Raw genomic sequence first — 27,004 nt, 5'->3', positions numbered from 1 at the left:
GTCGGCAGATCCACCTGGCTGGGGCCTGGCTAGAGGGCAAGAGGCCCCTCTTCCATCATTTCTTCTTTAGGTCACTGCTTTACTCAGGCAGGCGAACAGGATCTTAACATGTGTTCCCCCATTCATGCAACCGCACTCCCTTCCATCCACCCATCGAGATTCCAAATGGCCTCAAAGAGCTAGTCCCTGCCTACCCGAAGGGCTAGACCCGTAGCTGTACCATCTCCTCCCCCACTTACCCACTTCAGCCATATTGCTCTTCTGTGCTTCAAGCTCGCTAAGCTTTTCCTTGTCAGTCTCAGCGGGAGACAGATGGCATGCTTTTAACTGGGGTAATTTAAGAAGACTCTAATAAAGGAAGGATTTACAAAAGCATAGACAGTGCTTTGGGACTCTTACAAGGGATAAAGCAGTGCCACGTGGCTACCAACAGCCGGGAGATTTTACCTCTCCAAGGTCTAAAGGCAGAGGGCTGGGAAGTTATTGGAAACTATACAAAATACCTGTATGAGAGCCCTCTGACAGGAGCTGTAGCCTTAGCCTTTGGTCAAGGAATTCTGATGACCCCACAGAGATCCAGTATGGGGAAAGTAGGCACTAACCCCCACTCCTCATCCCATCTGCTCTCCTAGGGAATCTCTGTAGGTGCACCCCATTAACCGCACCCTGATTATTGTATTTAATATCTGCCCTTCCCCCGAGAGTACAGGATCTGGCCCATAGTAGGTGCTCAATTAGTGCCTGTTCAAGGTCGAGTGAATAAATTAAGCTGGTGTTTATTGAGAGCTTTTTTCTGTGAAAGGCAGTGAACAAGACAGTCCCTGCCCTCTTGGAGCTTCCATTGAGGTGGGATCCCATGAGGAAATACAGAGCATAAGGGGAGCTAAGAAGGGGCACTGCACCCAGTTGGAGGGGAGTCAGGGAAGGCATCCTTGAGAGGAGACAGAAGAATAGATAGAATTAGCCAGGTGAAGGCAAGGGAGTGGGAGGGAGGAAGTCTCCAGCTGAGAGACCACCCTGTGCAAAGACCCAGAGGGCAAGAAGACAAGGGGTAAGAGCCCAGCCTGAGAGGGAAGTTGACTCTCTTTCTAGTAAGTTTTCTGTTCTCTAGGAAGCCCTGTGGAGAGTGGTGGATGCACTGGCTCTAAGGACTAATCCAGGTGCTGATTCTGCTTCTGCCACTGACTTGCTGTGTGCAACACCTCCCCTTTAGTTTCCTCATCGGAAACAGAGTCATAATGCGTCCCTTGTGCAGTGGTTGTGACCTGGTGACTATTAAATGGAATGTATGAGAAGTGCTAGGTATATAGTACCAACTCAATCAATGTTTCCTTACATGCTTTTACCCAGGAGGAAGGGAGCACATCACATATGTTAGTTGCTTTTTTGTACATAATTTCATTTGATTCTCAAAAACCTGAAGTTTCTTTAGACTCCTCCTTTTCTAAGTTTGTCATGAGGAAACAGTCACATAGATGGAACCTGCCCTTCAGAGGTTGCTGCGAGGATCAAAGGAGGGGTGTCTGTGAAAGTGCTCAATACTGAAGGGCAGTAATGAATTGGCTATGATTTGGCCATTACGAACATGCAGCCTCTGCTTGCATACCTCCGGGAACAGGGGGCTCACTCCTTTATGTGGCAACTTACTCTAGGGGAGCTGATGTCTGCTCTCTGCTCCTTGCCTCTCCCTCCATTCTCCTGATCCCAGCTGCTGTGCCTCCTCTGAGCCTGCTTTGCCCTGGGGGTCAGATCTTCCTTAGTAGTCAGTCTGGCTTTCACTGTTTGTGCCTGGGCCATCCTTGGTAGTGGATACCCTGTCTTAGCATCAGAGGAAATGAGCTCCATGGTGGGCAGGGTCCCAGCAAGTTACCTACTTTGCCCAAGTAGAGAGGCTGAGCCCTGAACCTGCCTGGCTCTAGACTCTGCATGCCCAGTGGCTCAGCCACACTTGCCAAAGTGGGGGCATGTCTCAAGCAGCAGCCCAGGACCCCTAGAAGGAGTCGGGAGGGGTCATGGGAGCATGCTACCCTCATTCTGTTCTCCTCTGGCTGAGAAGGCAGCCACACTCTGAGCTGAGATCCAAGAAGGCAGATCTCATCAGTGTCAGGAGGGACTTCTCTCTGCAGAGACTGTCCTGGCACAAGGGGAGAGGGGGGGAGTCCCCTTGGGGGAAGTGCAGCAGTGTTTTTTTCATTCATTCACCTACTGTTTACGGCACTGGGCACTTAGAACACACTGACACTTCGGACCGAGTTTCCACCCTAGGGATTTCCCGTCTGGGGGCTGAAGAACACCCCATTGGAACATGAAAGGTAGGATTCGCCAGGCAGGGCTTCAGTTTTCTCTCATCCCAGCTAAGAGTCTAGGCACCTCAAACTGAGGGTCCTGACACAGACTGAGGTACCCAGCCCCTAGAAGTTGACATGTCACCCTCTTTTTCACACTCACACCCACACCTACACACACACCCTCAGACTTGTAGACACCACACAGCCAGGGCAGTGCTGCTGCCTAAGTCCCCAGTTGTACCTGGCACTTACCTGGCCATGACCTCTCCCGGGCACTCTGCGGCTGCTGCTCCTGCACTGACCACTGCGGTTTGTCCTGCCGCCTGCACCCCTGGCAGCCTGGGCGCAATGTCCCTGCCACTCTGCCTGGACTCCCGCTCAGGCTCAGCTGCAGGAGGACAAAGGGGATGGACGCTGGTGGGGGGGGGGAGTGGGTGGGGAGGGGAGAGCTAAGGGGGAAGGGGAGGAGGGGATACTGGGCTTTTGTTCTGCTCTTGGACCAGCCCTGGGAGGCAGAGAAGGGAGGAGCCGGGAGTAGGTGTAGGATCGACTGTGCAACTCTGGGATCCATGTGCCCAGACTGGGGGTGATCTGGCGCTGGCTGTGCCCTGAGTGATACACGGGTGTGAGGGGGTGTGTGTGCGTGCAGGTGTTCCAGGGTACTTGTATGTGCGTGTGGGAGTGCATGGGGATGTGGTGACCGTGTGGCATTGGGGCAGATGTGACTAAGAATGTCACTGCACAGCTTAGAGGTCGAGGTTTCCCTCCTGCCTCTGCGACTGCGCAGTGTCTGTGTTCCAGCCTTACAGCAGACGTGTCCTTGTGGGACTTCATACGCATTGCATATCCCTGTCTTTGCATCTCTGTGTGATTGTTCATCTCTGTGACAGGGGTCTGTCTGCATACAACAGGGGGCTGTGTCTCGTGGACTGTGTGTGTGGACAGCGTGTGGTCCCTGGGTCTGTGGTATGGCATGAGCTGAGATGGCTTTCACTCAACAGTGTACCCGCCTTTGGAGTCCAGTGAGGCAGGCATGGTGGGTGTGGGGGAGAGAACAAGGCGGCTCTGGGCTGGCCTGGCATCCTGGAGCCAGAGAGAGGGGGTGCCATGGGTTGGTGTCTGATCATTTGCTGCCTCTATGAAGGGCCATTGGGCCGGGTGTCTTTGGGGCAGGTGAGAGGGTTTTGCCTTCATGGAAGAGGGCAGCAGACTCGGGGGAGGCTGCCTTGACAAGAACCTGGATGGGCCAGGACACCTGGGACCTGGCCCTGGCTCTGCCGGGATTCTACGTGCAGCTCCAGGCAGATTACTGCCCAACGCTTAGCCTCGGCTCTTCATTTCAGCAGGATTGGTAGTCTAGTTGTGGTTCCTGCTTTGTCTTACCGGGGTGCTGTGAAATCAAGAGGGGTTTGTGAAAGCCATGTGCCCTGTGGAGTGGAGTGGGTGAACCTGGGATCCTGTTGGAACCCACCCCAGCAAGGCTCAGGCCGGCTGAGTTAAGTGGAAGGAATTGTAATGGGAGGGGTCAATGGCCAAGCATGTGTCCTGAGGCCTGGGGGAGTCTGTTCCAGGGACTCTGCTCCAGGGAATGGTGTATCCTGCTTCCCCCTAAGAAAAGATTGTACGTTTCGCTCTATGTCAAAGGATGTGAGAGATTTGGGCACCATTACACTGGGGACAGAGGGTCTAGAGAGGGCCCTGGAGAGGGGGAGGGTAGGCTCAGCCTGGACAGGCCTCACTCAGTAAGGTCCAAGGTAGCAAGAGAGGAGTGGGTCTGTGGAGATGGCTGGGAGAGAGGGGCCCTGTCTCCTGTTTGCCTGTGAAGGGCAGTGAAGCTGTCCTCCATAGACAGGGGGAGGTTCCGAGGAGGGCACTGGGAAGGTGGGCTTCTCAGTAACCCCCCAGGTCAGGGGACAGGAGCCAGGGTTGAGCACAGGCTGTGGGCTCAGCTGAGGGTGGAGAAGGGCCCAGCCTCCCACCTAGCGGGGCGACGGCCTCCATCTTCCCGTTGTTTGGGGTGAGGGGAGGCAGCTGGACTGCCTCTGCATTGGGGGATGCAGGGGTCCAGTGTAGGGCCCTGGTGAGAGTGGGGTGCTGACTGGCTATTCCACTCAGCACTCCCAGGCCCTTCTCCCTGCTCCTGAAGGCTCTAGGTTGACTCAAGTTGCCCAAGTGTGGCCAGGAGCCTGGAACATGCTGCCCAGTGGACCGAGGGGCACTGACTGGACAGTGGGAAAGGGACAGTGAGGGGCTGACGGGAAAGATTGATTCCACTCTCCTGGGCAGGCCTGCCAGACACTGGAGAGGTGGTTATTGGGGCGTTTGGGTAGGGCAGTGTGCCCCACTGCTGACCCAGATGGTCCACGTTTCACTCACACTTCCTCATGCCCAGGGGAAGCTGGAGCTGACCTCTGCCCCAGGAAGGGAGCACTTGGCAGATGTTTGAAAAGGGGAAAGGAGGGAGAGTCCCTGGACAGTTTCCAGAGGGACAGTCGTAGAGGTTAGCGTGGGGGCCCAGTCTGGTTTCCAGCGTTGGGAGGGATTTCTTTTCTTTTTCTGAATGAAACCTCCAGACCCCAAGGATTCTACTCAGAAGGCCCCCATTTGGAGAAGAGACACACCCCTTGGTTCCCACGAAGCACCATGTTTATTTAATGCAGGCTGGAACTGGGGTTCAGCCTCCCCCTTCCCGCTTAGGACACACCCAAGACCATGCAGACTCTTAGGACAAATATGGGAGTTACAGACATCTTCCCAGGGAGGGCAGAGAGCAGGGGTCCAAGGACTGAAAGACAAGGATGTCTGTGGTCCCAGGGGCGTATTGTGGCTTTCAGCCCAGGTGTTCCCCACCCCCCCAACCTCGTGCCAGGAATGGGAGTGGGCCTCTTCAGTCAAAGCCAGACCTCTGCCATCGGGGAGAGGCATCTCCTGACTAAGGGCCTGTTCCTCCATAGGCCAGGAGCTCAGAAACCCTTCATGTGACTGCTCGTCCCACTGCCCAGTCCTACAGTGGGCCCAGGAGCCCGCCCCATCTGCCTTACCATTCCCAGCTGGTTGCGGAAGGCCCACAGCCAGGCTGGGGTTCTGGCTCTGCTGTGCCAAGCTGTGTGGCCATGGAGAGTCACTTTACCTCTCCAGGACTGTCTCCCCCACCACAGGATGTGGACACTGGCCCCCCAAGCCCAGGACTCCTAAGGAAGCCCTAGTGCCATGTGAGGCGGGGAAGGGGCCCACCACTCTGCCACTCTCCCACTCACTTCAGAGAATGGTCTTCCTCAGTCATGGGACCTGAATCCCAAACCCTGCAGGCTCTGTCCCCACCCTCCCACCGATAATTCAGAGATGAGACATGTCAAGACGGCAGCTTTAATCATCCTGGCCAAGGCCCCTCAGGCTCCCTCCACTGCAGGCCTCCTTGGCCATACGCCCATCAACCATGCCTGAACACTTGTCCCAGGTGGCCCCTGCTCTTGGCCACTGACGTGGGAACCTGAGGTCATGTCAGTCTGTGGATCTCCTGGGTGTGGATCCAGCAGCCCTGAGCCTGCTCTTGCCATCTCCAGCGGCTCCTGGGGGACATGGCCCTAGTCAGCGGGAGGCTGGATGGGGAGGACTAGTGTCCCCACCACTGGAGCAGGCGTTCCTCCTGGGCCGAGCTTCCTTGTGCTTTGAGACTGACGGAAGAGCGGAGGTGCTGGGGCAGAGGCTCAGCCCAGCCCCTTGAGGCAGGAGAATCACCGAGAAGGCGGTTTCCTCACAGCACGGACAGAACAGACACACATGGGCACACGCAGGCTCCACATCCTCTGCTGCTGCAGGGGGCATGGCACAGCCCAGCGACCCCTCAAAGCTTCCAGGTGAGGATGCAAAGGAGGGCCTCAGGGAGTGGACCGGGCCCCTGGACCCCGGACCTTAGGCCCCAAACTTCCCAGAAAAAGGAGCCCCAGGCCTGCAGGGGCATCTGAGAGGCTAGAGGGGCGCCCCTCCAAGAGAGGCCATGGCTGACCAGGGACCGGAGCCAGTGAGGAGGCTGTGGAGTTAGCGCCCCAAGCATGCTTCTGCCAGCTCTGTGGGCTTCTCTGGTCTCCACACGAGGTACAGCTGGACAGACGGGTCTTCAGCTAACGCCCACTCCGGTCTGTGAGGGTCTTGGCACGGCTGCCGCTCCCTCGAGGGGCCACCGGGGCGGTGGCGCTGTTGGCATACATGTCATAACTGTTGTCCGAACATACGGAGAGCTCATCGGAGACCTCCATGCCATCACTGATCTCTGTTGGGCCACAGGGAGGCAAGAGGTGAGTGCAGGGAGGAGGGGGTGGGGCAGATAAGGAGGGCTGGCAGACGCGGGGGTGGGGATGGGGGGAAGGCGTGGCCTGTAGCAACTCCCGAGCAGGCACTTGGAGGCTGATGCAACCTCAGGTTTCAGGTGTGGTATTGGTGTGTGAGTCTGGCATCCAAGGCCCTTTTCAGGCTCTGCAAACACTCTGGTTGCGCCTCAGTCTCCTCTCCCCTGGAACTCCACCCTCAAGCCACAGAAAACTATCTGTGCACCCTCCCGAGTGTGGCACCCGTGTGTTATTCTCCTTGGGGCTTTGCAGATATTGGCCTGTCTCCTGGGCACGACCTCCCAACATCACCTCCTTTTCTTAAAATCTGGCTCAATTCTTCTCATTTCTCTTATTGCCCCCAGGCTGGGATGGGGCCTCCTCTCATGGCCACCCTGCTCCCTGCTGCACCCCCTGCTCCGTCACCTGTACTGTCACCATCTGTGCCCCTTCACCTGGAGCACTCCAAGGACAGGGATGAGGTCTGGGCATTAGTGTCCCCAGCCTGGTGCAGTGCTGGGGACACAGCAGAGCCTCAGAGAAGGTCTGCTGAGGGGAGCTAAGCCTGCCCAAGGGGACTCCATGTGCCTGGGTGGGGCTGACAGTCCCTAGAGAGGACTTCTCAACCAGGAATGGGCAGAGGGTAAGACCTGTGGTTGATTCCTCAGGGCCAGCACCCAAACGGTGCTCAATGAATGGCCTTTGGCACTGCAGGAGAGGCGAGGGGTGGGGTGCAGAATCTGCCAGGCCTAAGTGCCGGCCTTCTGCCTTCCGTTCATTCTACCCACCCCTTCTGGCTTCTCTGAGCCAGGTACAGCGCAGGAGCCTGAGGATCCCAGATATCCTGTTCTGGCTCCTCTTCCCAGGAGCTCCTCAGTGTTGCCAGAGAGCTGTGGGACACTGGGGTAGGCTTCGGTGCTCAGGGAAGGCTCCCAGGAGGAGGGTTGAGTGAGGGGAGGTGGACTCAAGTACCCCAAAGGCAAGAATCTGTATATCCTAAGCACCTTGAGCAGTGCCTGCCATGCCTTGAAAGAAGGATAAATAAAGGAGTGACTGAATGGATGTTTACACAGTCGTTAGAGCCAACCCCCCCCGCCCCAAACCACAACCACCCCCTCTTGGTCTAGGTTCATTCAAGCAGCAATTACCAAGCACCCCTCTGGGCCAGGCATGGCACTAACCCTCACAAGTAAACTGAAGGCAACCTAGACCATTGTACAGATGAGATGTCTGATGCTGAGGTAGGTTAGGTAACATATTCTTGTTCACACAGCTAGGGGGATAAGCTGGGGTTTGAATCCAGGGCCATCTGGCTTCTAAATACCTCTCGGATCTCTCCTCTCCTTTCCCATTTCCATGCCCATGATTCCCATCTGAATTATTGGTTTCCTTGCCTTCAGCTTCCTATTCTAACCCACCACCCTCCACACTTGTTAGGGATTGAATTGTGGGGACTTCCCTGGCAGTCCAGTGGTTAGGTCTCCATGCTTCCACTGCAGAGGGGCATGGGTTCAATCTCTGGTTAGGGAACTAAGATCCCATAAGCTGTGTGGTGTGCACCCCCCCCCCCCAGAAAGAGGTTGAATTGTGTTCCCCTCAAATTCCTATATTCCTACACCCTGCATGTGACCCTCTTTGGAAATAGGGTCACAGCAGATGCAATTAGTTAAGGTGAGATTGTTAGAGCGGATTGGTGTCCTTGCAAAGAAGACAGCTTCAAACACAGAGATGCACCCGTGAGGCAAGGGGAGAGGCCAGGACCAGATCTTTCCCTCACAGCTTTGTTGACACCTTGATCGTGGACTCAGCATTCCGAACTGTGAGATGATGCATCTCTGTTTCTAAGCCACCGAGTGCGTGGTACTTTGTTACAGCCCTACTGTAACAAAGGCAAACCTGACCCTCCTCTGCTTCCAGAACAAAGCCCAAGCTCCTGACCACACACTCAGGCCCAAGTGCCTCCCCAGTGCCTCCTTGGGGTGAATCAGCCAGAGGCCCTCCAAGCCGTGTGGAATGACCTTGAGCTCTTGGTGCCCAGCAAGTAGTCCTTCTTTGCTGCCTCTGAACACATGCTGTTCCTGCCTGGAGTGCCCTTCCTTCCCTCTGCTTGCCCAGCGCTCACCTCAAACCCATCACCCAGGCCCCTCCTACCATCCCTTTCCATTTCAACGACATCACTCCTCACGAAAGTGGGCCTGAAACCTTCCTCAGTGCCCCAGGGAGTGCTGAACCCCTCTCCTCCTTGCATCCCCATCTGTTACATCTAATTCTCCTTGTATTTGTTTGTACAGCTGCTTCCTCCTTCAGTCTGGGAATGTCAACAGGCAGCAAGCGGGGTGGGGGGGGCGGAAATCAACATTTGTGGGATCCCTGTATGAACCAGGCGTATGGTAGGATGGACCTTCAAAGCAGACTCCTCCCCCAACCCTTGCATGTCACCCTAGCCCACCACCCCCCGGGGCTGACACTGAGCCACAGGACCTGGAGCTGATGGCTGCAGGTGGAGGGGTGTGTGTTTGTAGGTGTACGTGTGCTTCCGTACCACTGTGACATGAAGCCAGATGGGTATACATATGTCTGTGCCATGTGCCTATCTGCATGCTGCATGTGAAATATGTGTACACACACCCGTGTGCACCTGTGGGGTGCAGAGAACAGAGCCCAGAGCCCGTCCCAACCTGTGTGTGGAGTTGCACACCTGAGAAGATGAGCTTCTCCTTCATAATGCTGACGTCCCGGCTGGTCCGGCGCACTGCAGCACTCAGCATGATCTGCTCGGGGTTGTAGCTCCGGATGCCACCCAGGCGCCACCTGCAGAGACGGCCCCGTGGGCATCAGGTCCTCCCCCACCCTTCCTTGGAGCAGGGATCATGCCCACTTCCACAGACTCTCTGGAACTGGCCTGAGAGGCCAGCAGGAATCTTGTCTGACTGCACAGATGGGGAAACTGAAGCCCAGAGAAGGGCAGAGCTGGGGCCCTGATCAGAGTCCACTGACTCTCAGCCAGGGCTCTCCAGCTCTCTTTCCAGAACCCTACATCTGCTCCCCTTGCCCAGGAGGATGCTTAGGGGTTGGTTAGTTATGTCTCAGGTGCCCCCAGTTATACACCTGGCTGTCTTTGGATAGGACAAATTTGGGGGTGCAGGCTTAATAGGCATGACCTGCCCTGGGGTACAAACCAATCCTAGGGAGTCCCAGCTGATGTCACCTATAGCTCCACCATAAGGACCAGGCTGAGCAAAGCCAGTGAGGAACCCCAGAGAGGAAGTGAAGGAAAGGAGGGAGGAGAGGGGAGACAGCAGGGATCTTGTCTTCACGGGGGAAACAAGGCATGGGTGCTGGAGTGACTTGGGGTGGGGCCTGCTGCTGCTCGTTCCTACAGCCCTGGAAGAGTGGGGTGCACATCCCCTAATGGGAAGGGGCAGGCTGGAGTGTTACCCCTCTAATGGCTGGGGCAAGGTGGGGGCAAAATTAATCCATAGGGTTGAGGTGGGGCTGCATGGGGTGTGCAGGGACCAGGTGGAGCCAGGAGAACTCAGGTTCTTTGGTCCAGCCCAGAGCACAGTTTTTCTTGTTACAGTTCCTCTGAACTAGCCCCAAATCCCTGGCCTCCGAACAGAGATTTTTCCTGCAATCTAAGAGAGGACGACTCACTGGACCCCCACCCCCACTCAGGGAAGTGGGGATCAGCTTGGAAACAAAACCCAACTCCCCTGGGGCCCTAAGCCCTGCTGGAGTGGGTGGACGGAGCCCAGACTCCATGAGAAATCAATTGTTTCCAGATGGGCTCAGCACAGCCAAAATGGACAGACAGATAGACAGGCAGACAGGTGGATGAACAGAGCAGACAGACAAGGGGAAAGCAGGAGGCAGAGGGGAAGGCAGCCTGTGCCCCGGCTGGGCTGGCCACCCTACACGTGCTCAAGAACAGCAGCAGGGTCTCATTTATCACTGCGTGCCTGGCACCAACCCCCATGCCTGCTGTGTGGTGGGTGCTATAAGGACTGTTGAGTGAATGAAGGGGAAAATGAGGCCCATGGGGAAATGATCTCCCCCAGGGTCCTCTCCTCCATCAGGCCTCGCCTGACCCCCAGGAAGACAATCATGCCACCCTGATGGTATCTTGAGAGGCCAGAGCATGCCCACGGAGCACCCTGGGGCTCTGGGTGGAAGGTCCGACTCCTTGCCACAGGCGCAGCACAGCACCAGCCAGCACGGGTGGGCATCTGCTGATGAGGGGATGGTGGAAATCCCAGGTAAACGGCCCTTCTCTGGGCTCAGTCCCACAGTTAGGGAGCCCAGGGCTCCTCCTCCTAGAAGCTGGTCAGTGAAAGTGCCTGACCTAGGAGGCACCTGACCAAAGGGGACTTCTCATCCTGAAAATCAACAGTAAACGCAGGAGGGAAGTGTCAGGCCCGGGTCTCTGCAGCGAGGTACATCTAGGACAGGAAGCTCAACCACTGGGGTTTCCTCCCAGGGGAAAGCAGGGGAGATGGTGCATATGGGGGAGAGGGTACGGTCAGAGTCAGAGACAAAGTAAAAGAGGTAGGAGAGACAGAAAGACAAACAGAGTGAGCGATGGGAAAGGCAGACTGGGAGAGGGGAGGGCAGCAGGTGGGCAGGGAGAGACAGAACTTGGTAGGCTGTGCTCGGGGCATTGGGAAGGCCTCGCCCAAAGTGCCAGGCTGTGGCGGGAGGTGCGGGGGGAGGTTTTGCCCAGGCAGAACCCCCTCCACAGAGGGAGACATTTTGGTGCTGAGAGAGGCCAGGTCAGCATCCTGCAAGGAAATGTCTGCGGGAGGAAGAGAGAGCAGGGGGACACACACGAAGATGGGGAGAGAGCAGGAGGACTGCAGGGGAGAGGAGGGGAGTGAGGAAAGGGAGGAGGCTTCAGGCAGGGCCGGGGCCTGGGAGGGGGACCTGGGCCTAGGGCTCCGCGAGAGGCAGGCTTTCAGACGGAAATGGAGAAGGAGGGTGGTGAGGAAGAGGGAGAAAGAGGAACAGGAGGAGGAGGACCACACCAGAATTACCTGATCAAGTGATAGCTGTGAGATGCCAAGAGTGCAGCAGAGAGAGGGGAGAGGGGAGAGAGGAGGGACATGCGCCGGATCAGAGCAGTATGGGGCAGAGAGAGAACGTCAGTCAAGAGTAAAACCCCAGCCCCTGCTCACGGCCCTAAAACCCCCCGGGGACCAACCCACTCCCACTGCGAGCACCACCCCAGCTGTCATCCTGAAGGGTGGGTGGGGAGCTGGCACGAGAGCTGTGGGAACCGGGGCCCTGGGTCACACGGCAGGGGGAGAGCAGCCCAGAGAGGAGCGGAAACTCACCGAAGAGTTTACACAGCAAGTCTCCACCCAGCCTGGCTCTGGGCTCCCTGCTGGGTGCTCATTCCAGAAGCCACTGGGCTCTGGCTGAGGGGCACGGGCTGGGGGCCACTGGAAGGCCTCCTTTCCCCCTGAACAGAGTGGTCTGGTCAGGACGTCTCCCGGCCAAGGGCTCAGGAGGACGTTCTCCTGGCTGGGGCGGGGACTGGCCTGTCTTGGGCAGGGAAGACCATGGAAGGCGGTCAGGGCCTACTCACTTCTGGAGTACGAAGATGCCAACGATGAGCGTGAAGGAGATCAGGTCGGCGGTGACCCACATGAGACAGTACTCGTCCGGGGGCTGTGGACAGACGGCCCGTGGCCAGCTTCCAGTCATGGTTGGTCCAGACCAGGGCTCCTGACCAAGGGGCCCATGGGCAGGGGGACCACGTGTCACCCTCAGAGAGGGGCAGAGGAGAACCTGGAGGAGGCTTGGGGTCTTGAGATGATATTTTGTAGGCCTGGGGTTTGGGGGGTGTGTGTGGGTGGGTGTGTAGGATAAAAGAGCCATGCAGTAGTCAGAGTAGAGGTGGTGGTGTGTGCTAAACCTAGAGGATTTATGCATTTCAAGGAGCTTAACGCAAGAGTCAATATATGAAAAACAAATAGATGAGAGGGTGTGACGTGATGAGCAGGTGTACCGGTGAGTGTGAAGACAGATGTGGCATCCATGGGGACAGGAGGGTACATGTCATTGTGGGGTGTGAAGTGTGGGAGCTTCCCCACCAGGGGCCAGAGAGGTGCCTAGGAGGGCAAAGCCTGCAGAGCGGCCAGGCCCCATACCCCCGTGATCTCAGGTGAACTGTGGAGGAGGGGCAGGGACCGGCCAGATGCACTTTCTGCTGTTGGTCAGCTCCTATGGCCTGAAAATTAGTGTGCTTGTAGCTGCTGCTGCCACCATCAGTTATTTCATCTCATTCTGAGCTGAGCCTTTGGAGATTTTCAAGGACAATGGGTGGGTGGATAGAGATAATCACCCAAAACCTAGATGATTCATTGACACTGGCAATGTCTTAGCCATAATGAGACCCTCCATCTGCCTTTCATGACTTCAGGGAAGTGGCAGTGGGAGCTAGTGGATGGAGATCAAGGGCTCCCCAAGACCCCTGGTTGGCAGAGCTGGGACTAGCACTTGGACCAGTCTTCAGATGCTCGACCAATTGAAATCTGGTTTCATTGGCTATAATCTCTGAGCAGATTTCAATGTTTCCTATTCTTGCCCTTATGTTGCCCTCTTTTCTCAGTTACTTTCCTTCCTTTAAAACAAAATGTAATAATCCTTAAAACCAAAAGGAAACTCAAATAGTTGTTTATTTCTCTGGGGCTCTTGGTGTTTTTCCCATTTGGCTCAGGCCCAGGTTCCTCCCACCTTCCAGTATCTCCTGACCTTAGGTCAGAAGAATCTTCCTCATGTCCCCCAAAGTGTTCCCTCCACCCCTAACACCTCACCAGAGAGAGCCCCAGGTGTGGAGCCTGCTCCCCACTCCTAGGAGTCACAGGCAGCTCTCGGACCCCCAATAATCCTCCAACTCACCATGATCCAGAGTGGGGAAGGCACCTGGGACAAGGTGTGGGAGTTGTCGGAGGTGACGGACGGGACCCCCGCGCACCACAGCAGGGAGAAGAGCCACGGGGCATTGACCGTGTAGAGGTTCACACTCAGGTTCCAGGACGCATAGTCCCTGTGGGGCAGCGACAGAGGCCGGTCAGCCCTCGGGCCCCTGCGGGAAGCCTGTAAAGCATGGTCCTTCACACCCTCATACCATGCTCACAACTGATGGAAGGAACCTCTGCTGCCAGAGGGCCAAGCTCACACACAAGCCCAGGTCTGCCCGACGCTCTCCACCTCTCCTCTCTGAGCCCGGAGCCCGCGTGTCCAGTCCTCTGGGTGAGCCTGGGCGGGTGGGGTAGGCACCTGAGCTCCTGGCGGGACACCTGGGTGTAGCGCAGGTTCAGCCGCTGGATGTGGCTTCTCCTCAGGCTGGCGGCCGCCTCCTTGGAGCCTGACATCTGCTGGAAGCCGGGAGCCACCTTCCGCACGAAGGGCCTCTGCCTGTTGGGCAGCCACAGGACCTGCAGGCGGGAGAAAGGCAGCCTCTGATTTCTCTTCTGTAAATTGAGTATGTTCTGGGAGTTGGTGATGGACAGGGAAGCCTGACGTGCTGCAGTCCATGGGGTGGCAAAGAGTCAGACATGACTAAGCGACTGAACTGAACTGAAAATGGGGAAGGGTGTCTGTCCCTCCTGGAGCACCTGGAGGGGTTAAAAGAGGCGGGACCTGGCACACAGTGAAAGCCTACAGGTAATAAGGTGGTCCTCTGGACCATCTCCAGAGGACGTGGTCCCAGCCAAGGCTAGGAACTGCTCCAGTGACACCTCAGTGAGTTTTCCTTCCAGATCCTAGTCGGGGCAAGATCGATAAACCCCCCCAAAGTTCACTACTCTACACATGGACACCAGCGTCTACTGTGCTGCCATAGTTGGTATCAGATTCTTTTGATCCCCGGGTATTACACCCCGAGGATGTGGGCAGCAGTTCACAGGAGTACAGTGTCCCCAAGAACCTGGCCCTGCTCCTGCCCTTTGGATATTTTAAAGGACCTCTTTGTTTCCCTCTTGTCCCCACAGTGACCTTGTCAGGGAGGTGTGGGGCATGCTACCCTCATTTTACTAATGTAGAAACTTGAGGTCTGGAGAGGAGTGATACGGTGAGTTTATTGCTGGAACTAGACTCCAGACCGGCCTGGTCTCCCTGGGGCCGGAACCGGACCCCGCGGACCTCCCAGGGGGCGGAGCACCGGGTTGGGAGGAGCTCCCTAGGGGCAGAGCACTGGGTGGGGAGGAGCCCCCTAGGGGAGGAGCCCCCTAGGGGAGGAGCTGGGTGGGACTCAGCTTCAGGGCCTCACCTGGTGCTGGGGGAAGCCTGAGCGCAGAAGGGCCTCCAGGGTGATGTTGAGGAAGCTGGTGCGGTAGGGGTGCTCCCGCGGCGGGTCACGCAGGTTGAGCAGCAGCGTGGCATTGCCCTTGGCCAGTTCCAAGAGCTCCATTAGGCTGCAGATGGACTGGTTTTGGGCCTCCCTGTGGTCGGAGGGTGACAGGGAGCTGGCTGTCCAGAACGGGTCCGTCTATCAGAGATAGGGACACACATGGTGGCCTCACCAGTCCTATGGGGCCTCCACTTGCCTTCCTGGCTATGGAACTTGGAGACCCCTGAGCTGCCAGTATCTGCTGGTGTGTGCAAGTCAGGCAAACTGAAGGTTGCGGCCCCGTGGAGACTCTAGATTAACCCAACCTTAACCTCTCTATCCCAGTCTGCTTACCAAAAGAATGATTTGCTTGGAACATTTCCCAGACCCCAGTACGTTTCTCCTTTAGTTGCATTTCACATCAGAGTTCACTGACTTTGTCTAGAGTTTTACAGTGTTAACAATTTTAACTGTTAGTATCACCATCAACATTCTCTGGTAGGGGAGGCAGAACCAGAACAAGCAGTGACAGCCACGATATCTGGGCCGCAGTGGCAGGAGCCAAGGAAGCCTCCAACCAGCCTGGCTGTGAGTCAAGGAAGCTGGGCGTGTGAGGATCGCCCAAGCAGCGGGCGGCCCCCGGTCCTCTCTGTGGAGTCCCACCCATGCTTTCCATGCCTAGGGCTGCGACAGGTGCTGCCAGACCTTCAGGAACCACTGGCCGGCGTTGAGCCTCTGCAGGACGGTCCAGTTGAGCATGGAGGCAGGCCTGCGGGCGAGCTCCGGGAACTCCTCCTCCACGTTGGTGGTGCGCCGAAGGGTGGCGTCGTGCATGAGGAAGGGCACCCCGTCCAGGCTGCGGGAGGATGGGGCTGCAGAATCACTACCCACCTGGGTCCCTCACCTGCTTCTCCCACTCTCTCCTGCCCACCCACTTACACCAGCCTACCAAGGGGCTCAGGAAGGCTCTGCCCCTCTTTGGCCTCAGGTTTCCTGACTGCACAGGGAAGTCAGTGGCCTGGTAGGCGAATCCCTCTGGCTCTGTGGGTCAGACAGGGGGTGGGGATGGCTGAGGAGGGAGGGCTGGGCCTATTAGCAACCTTGGAAGGCAGATGCTATCTCACTTTATAATGGGGAGACTGAGGCTGGAGACAGAAGTATCTTAACTCAAGGCCTACCAGCCACTAAGTGGTGGAACCTGGCTTAGAACCCAGTCCACGTAATGACATATGAGAAGAGGGAAAATGCAGACAAATTGTATCCCACTATCATCCTGGTCTCCCCGACTGCTGGCCATAAGCCCCATAAGGTGCCTGAGTGTGGAACAGTAAAAGGCACCCATGCTCCCCTTCCTCAAGACATTTTTCTACCATCTGCTAGAAGAGTTGATAAACACGCAATTCTATAATGTCTACAATGGGAGTGGGGTCTTCATACTGTGGTACCCTAATTCAGTTCCCTGCCCCCTCCCCTTCTCAGAGATGATGTCATCAGGTTGGTATGGATTCTTCTTGCCCTTTATATAAATATTAATACATATTTATTTATCAACATGTAGAAGATGTGTCAATCAGTTTTATCTGGTCTTTAAAAATATAGCTGACATCACAGTGAATGGATCACTCAGGAACTTGCTGATTTCACTCATCAGAGTGTTTGTGCTCCATCTTGCTGAGCCATACAGATCTAATATTTCCATTAAGTGGATCAGTGGCAGGACTCCAGGTGCCAAACCTCCACTCTGCTTGAACCAAGGGAGTCTGTTTTGTTCTCTACATATTTTATATCCTGAAGTATGGCACAAGGGGATTCCCAGGTGGTGCTAGTGGTAAAGCACTCGCCTGTCATGCAGAAGACGCAAGAAACATGGGTTGGGAAGATCCCCTGGAGGAGGGCATGGCAACCCACTCCAGTATTCTTGCTTGGAGAATCCCATGGACAGAGGAGCCTGGCAGGCTACAGTCCATAGGGTCACAAAGAGTCAGACACAACTGAAGTGACTTAGTGCACACACGCACAGCACATGGCACAAGATTTACTTGCACAAACATGGCGCCTGCCCTGCAGCGGGTAACCCAAGCCTCTGCTCTCCCATCCCCAAGACTCTGGGACCAGAGGTTTCTCCAGAGACCTAGATGTGGATGCACTGAGGAGGGGAAGAGGTGCTGTCCTCCCAATCCCCACACCTACCTGATGGTGACATCAGCCTGGAGTCCATACAGCTTCTGCTCTAGGGCCTTCCTGAAGGACATCAGCGTGTGCTCTGGGGCCAGCTGAGGGGGAAGGTGGTAGTCAGGGGAAAGCCAGGCTTTAGCTGGTGTGCCTCTCTCCAGCCAACAGAAGTCTTTCATGCTGGGAGGCCGGGTAGGCCTCGTTCTAATCCCCCTCCTTCAAGCAGTAGCTATGGGGCCCAGGGCATCCACAGAGCTTCTCTGAAGCTCAGTTTCCTTATCTGTTACATCATGCCTGTCTCACAGAATTTTTTTTTGGGGCGGGGAGAGAGAAACAGGGCTGGTTAGTGTTGATGAATATAAACGTGGAGGTCAGAGGGCATTTTTACAGTCTTCTGGCTCTATATAGTCTTGGGCTGAGCTGAATGCCAAGTTTGCTCCTGTTTATACTTTGAGTCCGGGTGGAGATCCCCAAAGGACAGGAGAGGGTAGATAGCATGGCACAGTTTCAGTGGGATGAACAGTTTCCTTATCTATACAGACGTGAAAACACCATCTCTTAAAGCCCCAAGCATGTTGCTTGATATACAGTAAATGCTTAATAAATGACAGATGTTTTCCTACAGCATATACATCAGAAAATCCTAGTCTTAGTCCTGACTCTGTCCTTAACTAGCTCTGTGGCCTTTGGTACATGTCTTTATCCTATAGGCCTTGGTTTCCCCATTTGCTCCGTGGGGGTATAAGTACAGTGTTCTCTGAGTGCCCTTCCAGTTGGGGGATTTGGGGTTCTCCGTTTCCCTCCCTAGTTGTTTAGTTTGATGATCTTGTCATACCCTTTTCTGCCACTAGGGGTCAGCACCATACCAAGGGTTGTCCTAGGACCGAGGGCAGTGTAGGATGGAGGACTGGCAAGACTTCCGGGAATGAAGATGGATGGAAAGTGCTCCCATGGCTCATCCCATTCCCACCAAGACATGCTCGTTCCCATCTTTTCTCCCTGTGGCTGTGCTGTTTCCCATTTCCCAGCACATAACACACTTCCCTCTTCTGGAAAGCAGCCTGGCGTGGCAAAGGCTTTGGAGCTGAGATGGAACAATTCTCCTTCCCAGTCACTGACCTGGGTCATCACTTCCAATTCTGGACCTCAGTTTCTTTACTGTAAAAGGGGTTAATGTTATCAGCTCATAGATGAGGTAACAGATGTCAGCAGTCTCTGAAAGGTGTGTTTCTTTCTTCCCTTTTCTGCAGGGCAGAGGAGCCTTGGGAGAGTTGCTACCTTGTTTCCCAGTTAAGTGGACTGTGTAAGACCCCACAGAGGCATCTAAGGAGAGCTGTGGACTTGGTGGAGTTCCTACTCAATCACTTCCAAATGCCCTGACACCAGGCCTCGCACAAATGACCACCGGAGGGATACTGGCAGGCGGTAGACTGTGGGTAGACACAAAGAGCATAGCAGTGGCTATGGAGACTCTTGGGGGACAGAGGAAGTGTTTGGGTGGGGCCAAGTACCTGTTCTGGAGGCTTTTTAAACTCAGGTCTCTCTAGGTTAGGTGCTGACTTCCTGGAGAAAGAGGGTTCCCACTGCCTCAGGCCGAAATGCAGATGGGGTGTATTGTCAGAAATGTGTGAGTGTGGGGTGGTCGTCACAGACTCGTGGTGGACCACTGTGCTTCAGAAGCTCAACTCTGGAGTCAGTCTGACCAAATACTACAGTATGCACACACACACACACACACAGGTCCCCCCCGACAGGAATGACACCCAGATACCATCTCCAAGACAGGTATGAGCACTTGGGCTTACCACACATAGATGTGTGAACCTCCCCCAGGCTGATGTATACAGGTGTAGACACTGATACTCATGCATTCACAGTGACACAAGAAAGAGTTGTGTCAAGACACCTACACCAGGAGCGCTACTAGGATGCAATCAGCCAGATGCACCGTGGGGAAATTCTACAGGACAAATGACTCAGTTTCTTCAACAAATAAACATATGGGGAAAAAGGGAAGAAGATTATTATAGACTAAAAGATACTTATGGAGAAGGACACGGCAACCCACTCCAGTATTCTTGCTGGGAGAATCCCATGGACAGAGCAGCCTGATGGGCTATAGTCCATAGAGTCACACAACTGAAGCAACTTTGCACAAAAGATACTTAGCTGGTAAAGAATCTGCCTGCAATGCAGAAAATCCCGGTTTGATTCCTGGGTTAGGAAGATCCCCTGGAGAAGGGAAAGACTACCCACTCCAGTATTCTGACCTGGAGAATTCCATGGACTGTACAGTCCATGGGGTCACAAAGAGTTGGACACGACTGCACAACTTTCACTTCAATTTCAACTACAAAAAAAACATTTTAGAGACAATAAAGGAAAGCTGAGCAGTGATTCAGTATTAGATAGTATTAAGGAATGATCATGAGTTTGGTTAGGTGTAATAGCGGCATTGCGGTCGTGGTTCCATTTTTAAAGTCTTTATGCATTAGAGATACACCCTGAAGTAAGTATGGGTAAAATGATACAGTGTCTGGGATTTGCTTTCAAATATTAAAGTGGGGAGAAGGGACAGGGGAAAGAAAAATCAGGGAAATGGATGAAACAAGAATGGCAAAATACTGGTAAGTGGTGAAGGTGGTATTGGATTCATTATACTATTCATTCCACTTCTGCTAAAAAAAACAGCCCACACAGGGCCATCTCGCTCCTTCCCTTTGCCCCCTCCTTCCTGCCTCAGCACGCCCTCCAGAGCAGGTGGGATGGGTAATAAGGGCCATGGAACGAAGAACAGCTATAAGCTGGGGCCCTGCTTCCCGGAAGGTTGCGCTTCTAATTTATCCTCACAAAAGCCAGCAGCAGGGAGGCTTGGAGGGGATCAGCAACCCCGATACACACAGGCGGCATGCGGCAAAACTGGACCCCAAATCCAGATCCCTCTGATGGGAAACAATGGCCTTCCCATCTGGTTGCCTCCAGGTGCTGGGAGCAAGCAGCACAGGATGTGACGGGAGGACACCAGGCTCCAACTCAGGGGCACAGGTCTCAGCCTTATCTAGGAGATGGGCACAGTAATACCCCCATATGCAGGGCGTGTAGGACCTTCAGGATGATTTTCAGCCCTGTCAGACTCGACACCTCCTTTCAGACAGCCTCCTTTGTGAGGCTCCCTTAACTACCCTGAAATTCAGTGAAACGGCGGACTTGCCAAAGACCCTCACAACCAAGAAAAGCTCTCAAGAGCCCTCAAACGCCCTCTGGTGGTGAAGAGAGGTACTGCCTCTGTTAAGAACAGCGCTTCAAGGCTTCCATATGTCAGGAAACCCAACCTAAGGAAGCAGGAGGGCTTGCCCAAGGAAACAGGGAAGTATAACTCTTACTTTCTGTAAGCCAGACTGATGTCTAGGCACATCACACATGCTAACTGACTCCTGCTTTTCGTGGCCCTATGGTGCAGGCACTCCCATCATCCCGGGGTACTAGATGAGGAAAACAGATACAGTGAAGATGGAATTGGTCCTGACTCCCACAGCTGCCAAGGTGCCTGGAAGCCTGGCTCCGGAGCATACTCACTCCTTTGAAGGGGAGGGCCTACTGTGGGATTGCAGGGGTGGCAGAGAAGGAGCAGGTGCTGACTTTGATGCCTTCCTCCCGTTTCACCCTGGTGCAAATGTTTTCCTTTAGCAGTGGGCCTGGGGCTGCACCCAGCTCTCCTGCCCACAGGAGAGAGAGCTGTTGTTTCATCCTGGCCCTGGGAGCCTGCTTCCCTCCCCACACCCAGCATCTCTCTCTTTCTCTCTTGGGCCTTCCTAAACCACAGCCTCACAGTGTCTTTCCAGGGCCCTCAGGATAAAAATGAAATTTTTTAAGCAAGATGCCTTCAGGCTCTTCAGGACTTGATCCCACCCAAACTCTCTAGTCTTTACACCAATCCTTTCCATATACCACCCCCCGCCCCCACCACACACACATCATCACCAAGAAGGGCTAAAAATCGTTGCTATTATTATTATACCCATTTCCTTGCCAGCTCCTCCCTACCAGGAGGACAGGTTTTTGCCTGTCTCCCTCTGGAATGGTAGCTCTGCCCACCCCTCACCCAGTCTTCAGGGCCCACAAGTGGCACTCACCATGGGGGCCCCGCGGTGGCCAATGAGGGCAGGTTTGGGGCCGAGGTCCTTTTTCTCCATGATGCAGGGAGAGGAGATGGTGAGAGGGGCCAGGTAGAGGGCAAACACCACGGTGAAGAAGGTTCCGAGAATGGCTATCTGGGAGGCTGCAGACACGGGTGCAACTGTGAGCCCCAGGCAGCAGGGCAGGGCATGCCAGAGCCCTCCTCCCTCCACCGGTCTGGACCCTGACACTCTGAGGGGGTCCCTGCACCAAGAGGACCCCTCATTCTTGCTGCAAAAGTGAACCAGGACTCTAACTCACACACAGATGTAGAGACACAGAAGAGGAAACATGCAAGGCTGAGGCTGTCACCTCTGTGCAAACTGCAGTCCACTCCGAACCAGGACTCGCCATGCTAAAAGCAAGGGCCCCACCATATCCCCAGGCTGCCCAGGTACAGTCCAGGTGGGAGCAGGACAAGCTGGCCTTGGTACTTGGAGCACATGGGTGGGGGACAGGTCCTGCCCAGTCATACTTACAGGATCGCTCTGCACGGGCAAACTGTCCTGCCATGATCCAGGAGAGCGCTGTGACAGCCACCAGGGCCCCCACATGCAGGAACGGCGCTGTGCCCTTCGGAACAGGAAGGGGCAAGAGAGACTGTCAGCTCCCAGCCGAGCTGAGGATGCTGGTCACCAGCATCCTCCCGGCCTATCTCTATCCATGGGGCAGGCAGCTGTCTCTATTTTTCAGCGGAGGACACTGGGAGTCCAGGGACCCTGAGTACTAGAATCCTCCCTGTCTCTGAGTTGTTCTGTGATGTGGACCCTTACCCCGCCTTCTGGACTTCAATCTGGAGGAATGGGAGTGACCTAAAGGCGCTGTCTTGTTCTGAGGGTCCTGGGGAACCAGCCGGTGGGCCCCCACCCTGACTCACCTGCAGGGAGATGAGGAGCACCTCCCACTCGTCCTCCCACAGCTGGGCCACAGCCGACATGGCCACCACGGTGGCCACCAGGATGGCCACCAGCCCGATCTGTAGGGGGAGAGCCACCAGACAGTCAGGGGCCACCAGAGCCTGGACAGCCCACGGGTCCCCCGTGTGTGGGGGAGGGAGAGAAGAGGTGCAGAGACAGAGGGAGGGGCCGAGTCACGGATGGGGAGAGTGGGGCGTGCGAGAGAGGCCGACCTAGCAGGGCAGAGGCAGGTAGGTGACAGTGAGAGAGACAGAGGCAGGAGGAGGCAGGCGGGCGGGCCCGGCAAAGAAGGGACCGCTAGAGAAACAGGAGGCTGGAGAGAAGATGGGTGGCCTGGGCAGGGGACATGGCCCCAGGGCTCAGGGTGTGGGGAGGGAAGACACTCAGCAAACGGGGCCTCCTGGTGCCCAGCAGGTCCCATTCCAGGCCTTGCCCACCCTCCCAGCCATCTTTCATCCTGCGTGACAGGTGAAGAAATCAAGGCTCCCCTGGAGCTGGGGCGAAGGGTGACTTGCCCAGGTCACAGGGCAGAGGGCTGAGGAGCTAGGTCCCCTGCGGGAGCCTGACACCCAGTCCACCTTCCCCGCAGCCTTCAGGCGGGAGCAAGCAGAGGGGAGGCAGGGGGCGGCCCCATGCGCCCTGTCATCAAGGCGCGCTCTCAGTCCCAGCCTCCCGGCTTCCAGCCTCTAACGAGTTATGGGAGCTGCCCTCCCAGAGAAAGTAAGGAGCAGAGCTCTGATGGAACCTTTGTGGGACAGAAAGCTGTGGGGACAGACAGGATCTGACATGTATCCTGGTAACACAAGATGCTTCCTCACACTAAGCGATGCCTAGCATCTGTTTATTTAGCCCCCAGGGTCCCCGCCTTGGGCCCTGGGTCTGCATCTCTGCACCACCAGGCTGGTCTCGTAAAACTCAGGTCATGCCTTCACCTTCCATAGCCCTCAGCTCCACGAGGCGCCAGCCAGGACCACGACCTCCGGCCCTCCTGACTCCCTACTGCCTGCTCCCAGCGGTTCTCTGTGCCAGCGCGGCTCTCGCCCTCTCTCTCTCCCTTCAGTGCCTTTTCCAGCGGCCGCAGCAGCATTCCCAGAGCCCTCCAACAACCAAACAGGCTCTAAATTGAGTTTCTGGCTCATGAGAGCAGAGACGGCAGCTGATCCATCTTCGTTCCCTGCCAGGCAGGGAAGATTCATTCTTGTCTGGGATTAAGGTTTCCTTTGGAGGTTCGTCGTTCTGGCCCATCAGCCTGGAAACAAATGTTCTAATAAGAAGCAGTAATAAGGCTGAAATGGGTAGGAACCCTTATGGACTGTGACAGGCTGGCCCAGCAGACATGAGAATAAGAGATATGAAGGTGCATGGAGGGCCCAAGTGTGCCCTAGGTCTGTGGGAGGCCCCTTCACTTTTTCCTCATGTTTATCCTTGTGAAAGCCCAGTCAAGATGTTATCGTCTTCATTTTACACATAGGAAAACGGGGCTCAGAGAGCATAAAGGTTTGCTTGGACATGTAGCTTTGACCGGGCAGAGTCAGAAGCAACCCCCATTTTGCCCGTCTTGGCGGTCAGGCTCTTTCTGGGGATCGGCCCTCACAGTGCAGTGGAGGGAGCCCCAGGGAGCATCCTCTCGACCCCCCACCCCAACATGCAGGCTCCCTGCCCCCGGCTCCAGGGCACAGCAAGCATCTCTGGAGGGTCACTCCCTGAGTGTGTTTTATTACAGTAGTTAACTGCTAGTGGAAATACTTGTGATAAAACTGATTTCCCAGGATTGTAACGCAATGAAAAATTTTATCCTCTCTGAACTTGGCAGTTGCCATAGTGGCAACCATTATGCTCCGCAGCATTACTGCAGCGGTCAGCGCCTGTGGGATTTCATCACACATACTGTGTCCTGAAGCCACGGGAATAGTGCTGACTCCTGACAACTAGACTTCCATTCCTCAAGTCTGACTGCAAAGGATACATCCCACCCAGAAAGTGGGGAAAGCCCAGGGGAAGCCTCGGAGAAAGTTGTCTTTGGTTTTCCGTGCTGGAGGCACTGAGGTTCGTGATGACAGTTGGAGGGATGGAGGATACAGGAGGTACGTCCGTTCATTCACTGAGCCCTGCCTGGGTGCTGGGACCCAGGAGGAGTTGGGAACCAGCCTTGCCAACACATTGGCCTCTTGGGAAGGTGATTAGAATCTGGGTTCTGTGTGGTTTAGGTCACAGATGGTCAGCCCAGGGTTCAGGGACCCACTCATGTCACATTCCTTGGTGACTGTGCCTAATGGGGGTGGTTACCCTCTCAGAGTGTGTTTCCTAAGCTGTAGAGATGGGGAGCGTGAGCACCTACCTGATAGGGTTTCGGAAAGATAAATGAGAACATGCAAGTGAAATGCTTAGCACCATGGCTGGCAGCAAAATAATCAGTGCTTACTAAATGTTGTGTTAGTCGCTCAGACATGTTCTACTCTTGTTAGTAACACAATTTTTTAAAAGTGGGCATGTTTTTCCCTGGGGGTGCAGGGGTAAGGAATATGCCCATTAATGTAGGAGATGCAGAGTTGTGAGTTCGATCCCTGGGTCGGGAAGATCCCCTGGAGAAGGAAATGGAAACCTACTCCATTATTCATGCCTGGGAAATCCCATGGACAGAGGAGCCTAGAGGGCTATAGTCCATGGGGTTGCAAAGAGTCGGACACAACTTAGCACCTAAACAACAGCGGCAACATCAAAAGGAATGAAATAATGCCATTTGCAGCAACACAGATGGACCTAGAGATCATCAAACTGAGTGGAGTAAGTCAGACAAAGACACATTTCATATGATATCACTTATATGTGGGATCTAAAAAAAAAAATGGTGCAAATGAGCTTATTTACAAAATGGAAACAGAGTCACAGTAAGTGACTTATGGTTACTTTACCACAGTAAACTTATGGTTACCAAGGGGGAAAGGGGTGGGAGGAATAAACTGGGAGATTGCGATATATATATATATATATATATATATATATATAATAGGTAACTAATAAGAACCTACTGTATAGCACAGGAAACTATACTCAATATTCTATAATGACCTATGTGGGAAACAATCCAAAAGGAGTAGACATATGTCTAACTGAATCACTTGGCTGTACATCTGAAACTAACACAACATTGCAAATCAACTAAACCAAACCACTCCGAGGTACCATTTCCACCCACTGGGAACGGCCAAGTCAGGAGACCCCTGAACACTCTGCGGGCAAGGGTGACTTCACAGGCACAGCCACATATTCTTGCTTGTGCGTGCTTAGTCGTGTCCGATTCTTTGTAGCCCGCCAGGCTCCTCTGTCCATGAGATTTCTCAGGCAAGAATAGTTGAGGGGGTTGCCATTCCCGCCTCTAGGGGATCTTCCCGACCTGGGGATGGAACCTGCATCTCCTGCATTGCAGGTGGATTGTTTTACTGCTGAATCACCAGGGAAGCCCATACATAAACTATACTGCAATTAAAAAACAAATACTACCAAAAAAAAAAAGTTAAGATGCAAAATGAGGGTATAATAGGCTACCACTTGTGTTTAAAGAAAAAGGAATGTGTATATATGTGTGTGTACATACACACATCTACATGTGCTTAAATATCTCTGGAAAGATAATGGGGAGATTTACATTTTGTACTTCTTTGTACCTTTGTAAAGTTGAACTGTGTCAATATATTAATGGTCAAAAGTTAGGTAAAACAACTCCCCCCCAAATAAGAATTCCTTAAAATCTTAGAATAAAACTATAGAGTCTTACAAACAGAGGGGTAGAATTTCCAGCCCCTACTAGACTACTGAGCCCCAGGGAGCTCCTTCCCTCCAGGTGCAGTGGATCCAGCTAAGCATCAGCTGGAAGGACCTTCCTCATGCTGAGATCTCTTGGGAGGGATCAGAGGGGAGAGGAAGGCAGGACTGGCACCCCGGGAGCTGGCACCAGTGCAGATGAAGGGATCTGAGACCCTGCCCCCAGGAGAAGACTCCCTGCGCTGCTCTGCTGCCCTGGCTGGCTTGAGCCTCCAGATGTCTCTCCGCTGGGATCAAGCAGGTGTGCCCTGGCCTGCTGAGAACCAGGCATGCCCCAGAGGAGGGGGCTGCGGTGTGCACCAGCCCCTCCTGGGGTGCCTGCAGGTGTCATCCTTTCAAGTGTCAGCTTTGCAGCTGGGAAAAGAAAGTCCCTCACAGAGAAGACTTCAGAAGCCCAGAGGAGATCTTAGGAAAGAGTGATGAGCAAGAGGAAGGTGGGAGGGGACGAGAGGCGGCTCACTGCTCTTTATCCCTCCAGGACTTTGGTCAACTGGTCTGACTCCCCAGCTCCAGACCTTGGAGGCATGCCTGGATGCCCACAGGCACCTTCCACTCCATGCAGCCCAAGTGGAGCTCAGCACATCCTTCTTCCAGTTCCGGTGCTGTATCCTTTTAGCTGGAAGTGAGCCCCTCACCTCAGAGTCACTCTGGACCCATCTCACGGGCTCATGATTATTCCTGGACATTTCTGCCTCTTCCTGAATGGCCAGCCCATGGAGTCAGGCTCTGGGGAAAGAGAGGTGACCTGGCCCTCTCTCTGGGGCCCTGGTGTGCTCCTGGGAGGGAGGACCTCTCTCTGGGTCAGCTCTGTGCCACTCCTGAGCCCACTGGAGTCTCAGAAAGAGCAGGAGGCATCAGCCATGTGCATTCCACATGATGTGTGCCATGAACAGTGAGCCAGAGAGTCAAGGCTCTGGAATGTATGATGCCTCTTTGCTTTGGGTCCAGCCCTGCGTGGGCACTGGGGACACG

The 27,004-nt window shown here is 54.8% G+C and overlaps 1 protein-coding gene across 4 annotated transcripts in view; it reads right to left on the bottom strand.

Moving 5' to 3' along the window:
• Window positions 1-4,916: 4,916 nt before the first annotated feature.
• The window catches only part of GDPD5 (glycerophosphodiester phosphodiesterase domain containing 5), an 86,883-nt gene continuing 64,795 nt past the window's right edge, over window positions 4,917-27,004 (bottom strand). For 3 of the 4 annotated variants that reach the window (XM_020913604.2, XM_070473234.1, XM_020913606.2), the window contains 12 exons: window positions 22,171-22,269; window positions 21,773-21,866; window positions 21,251-21,396; window positions 17,136-17,218; window positions 15,651-15,801; window positions 14,886-15,104; window positions 13,895-14,052; window positions 13,514-13,661; window positions 12,198-12,280; window positions 11,644-11,658; window positions 9,312-9,424; window positions 4,917-6,558 (listed from right to left, as the gene is read on the bottom strand). In XM_020913604.2, coding sequence (XP_020769263.2) covers window positions 6,410-6,558; window positions 9,312-9,424; window positions 11,644-11,658; window positions 12,198-12,280; window positions 13,514-13,661; window positions 13,895-14,052; window positions 14,886-15,104; window positions 15,651-15,801; window positions 17,136-17,218; window positions 21,251-21,396; window positions 21,773-21,866; window positions 22,171-22,269 — 1,458 coding nt within the window. In that variant the 3' untranslated portion in view covers window positions 4,917-6,409. The remainder of the gene's footprint in view (window positions 6,559-9,311; window positions 9,425-11,643; window positions 11,659-12,197; window positions 12,281-13,513; window positions 13,662-13,894; window positions 14,053-14,885; window positions 15,105-15,650; window positions 15,802-17,135; window positions 17,219-21,250; window positions 21,397-21,772; window positions 21,867-22,170; window positions 22,270-27,004) is intronic. The other variant, XM_020913605.2, reaches the window with a different exon arrangement.

The sequence above is a fragment of the Odocoileus virginianus genome, chromosome 10 (genome assembly GCF_023699985.2).
Source record: "Odocoileus virginianus isolate 20LAN1187 ecotype Illinois chromosome 10, Ovbor_1.2, whole genome shotgun sequence".
Classification (NCBI taxonomy): Eukaryota; Metazoa; Chordata; class Mammalia; order Artiodactyla; family Cervidae; genus Odocoileus; species Odocoileus virginianus.
This window is presented reverse-complemented; position numbering and strand designations above follow the sequence as displayed.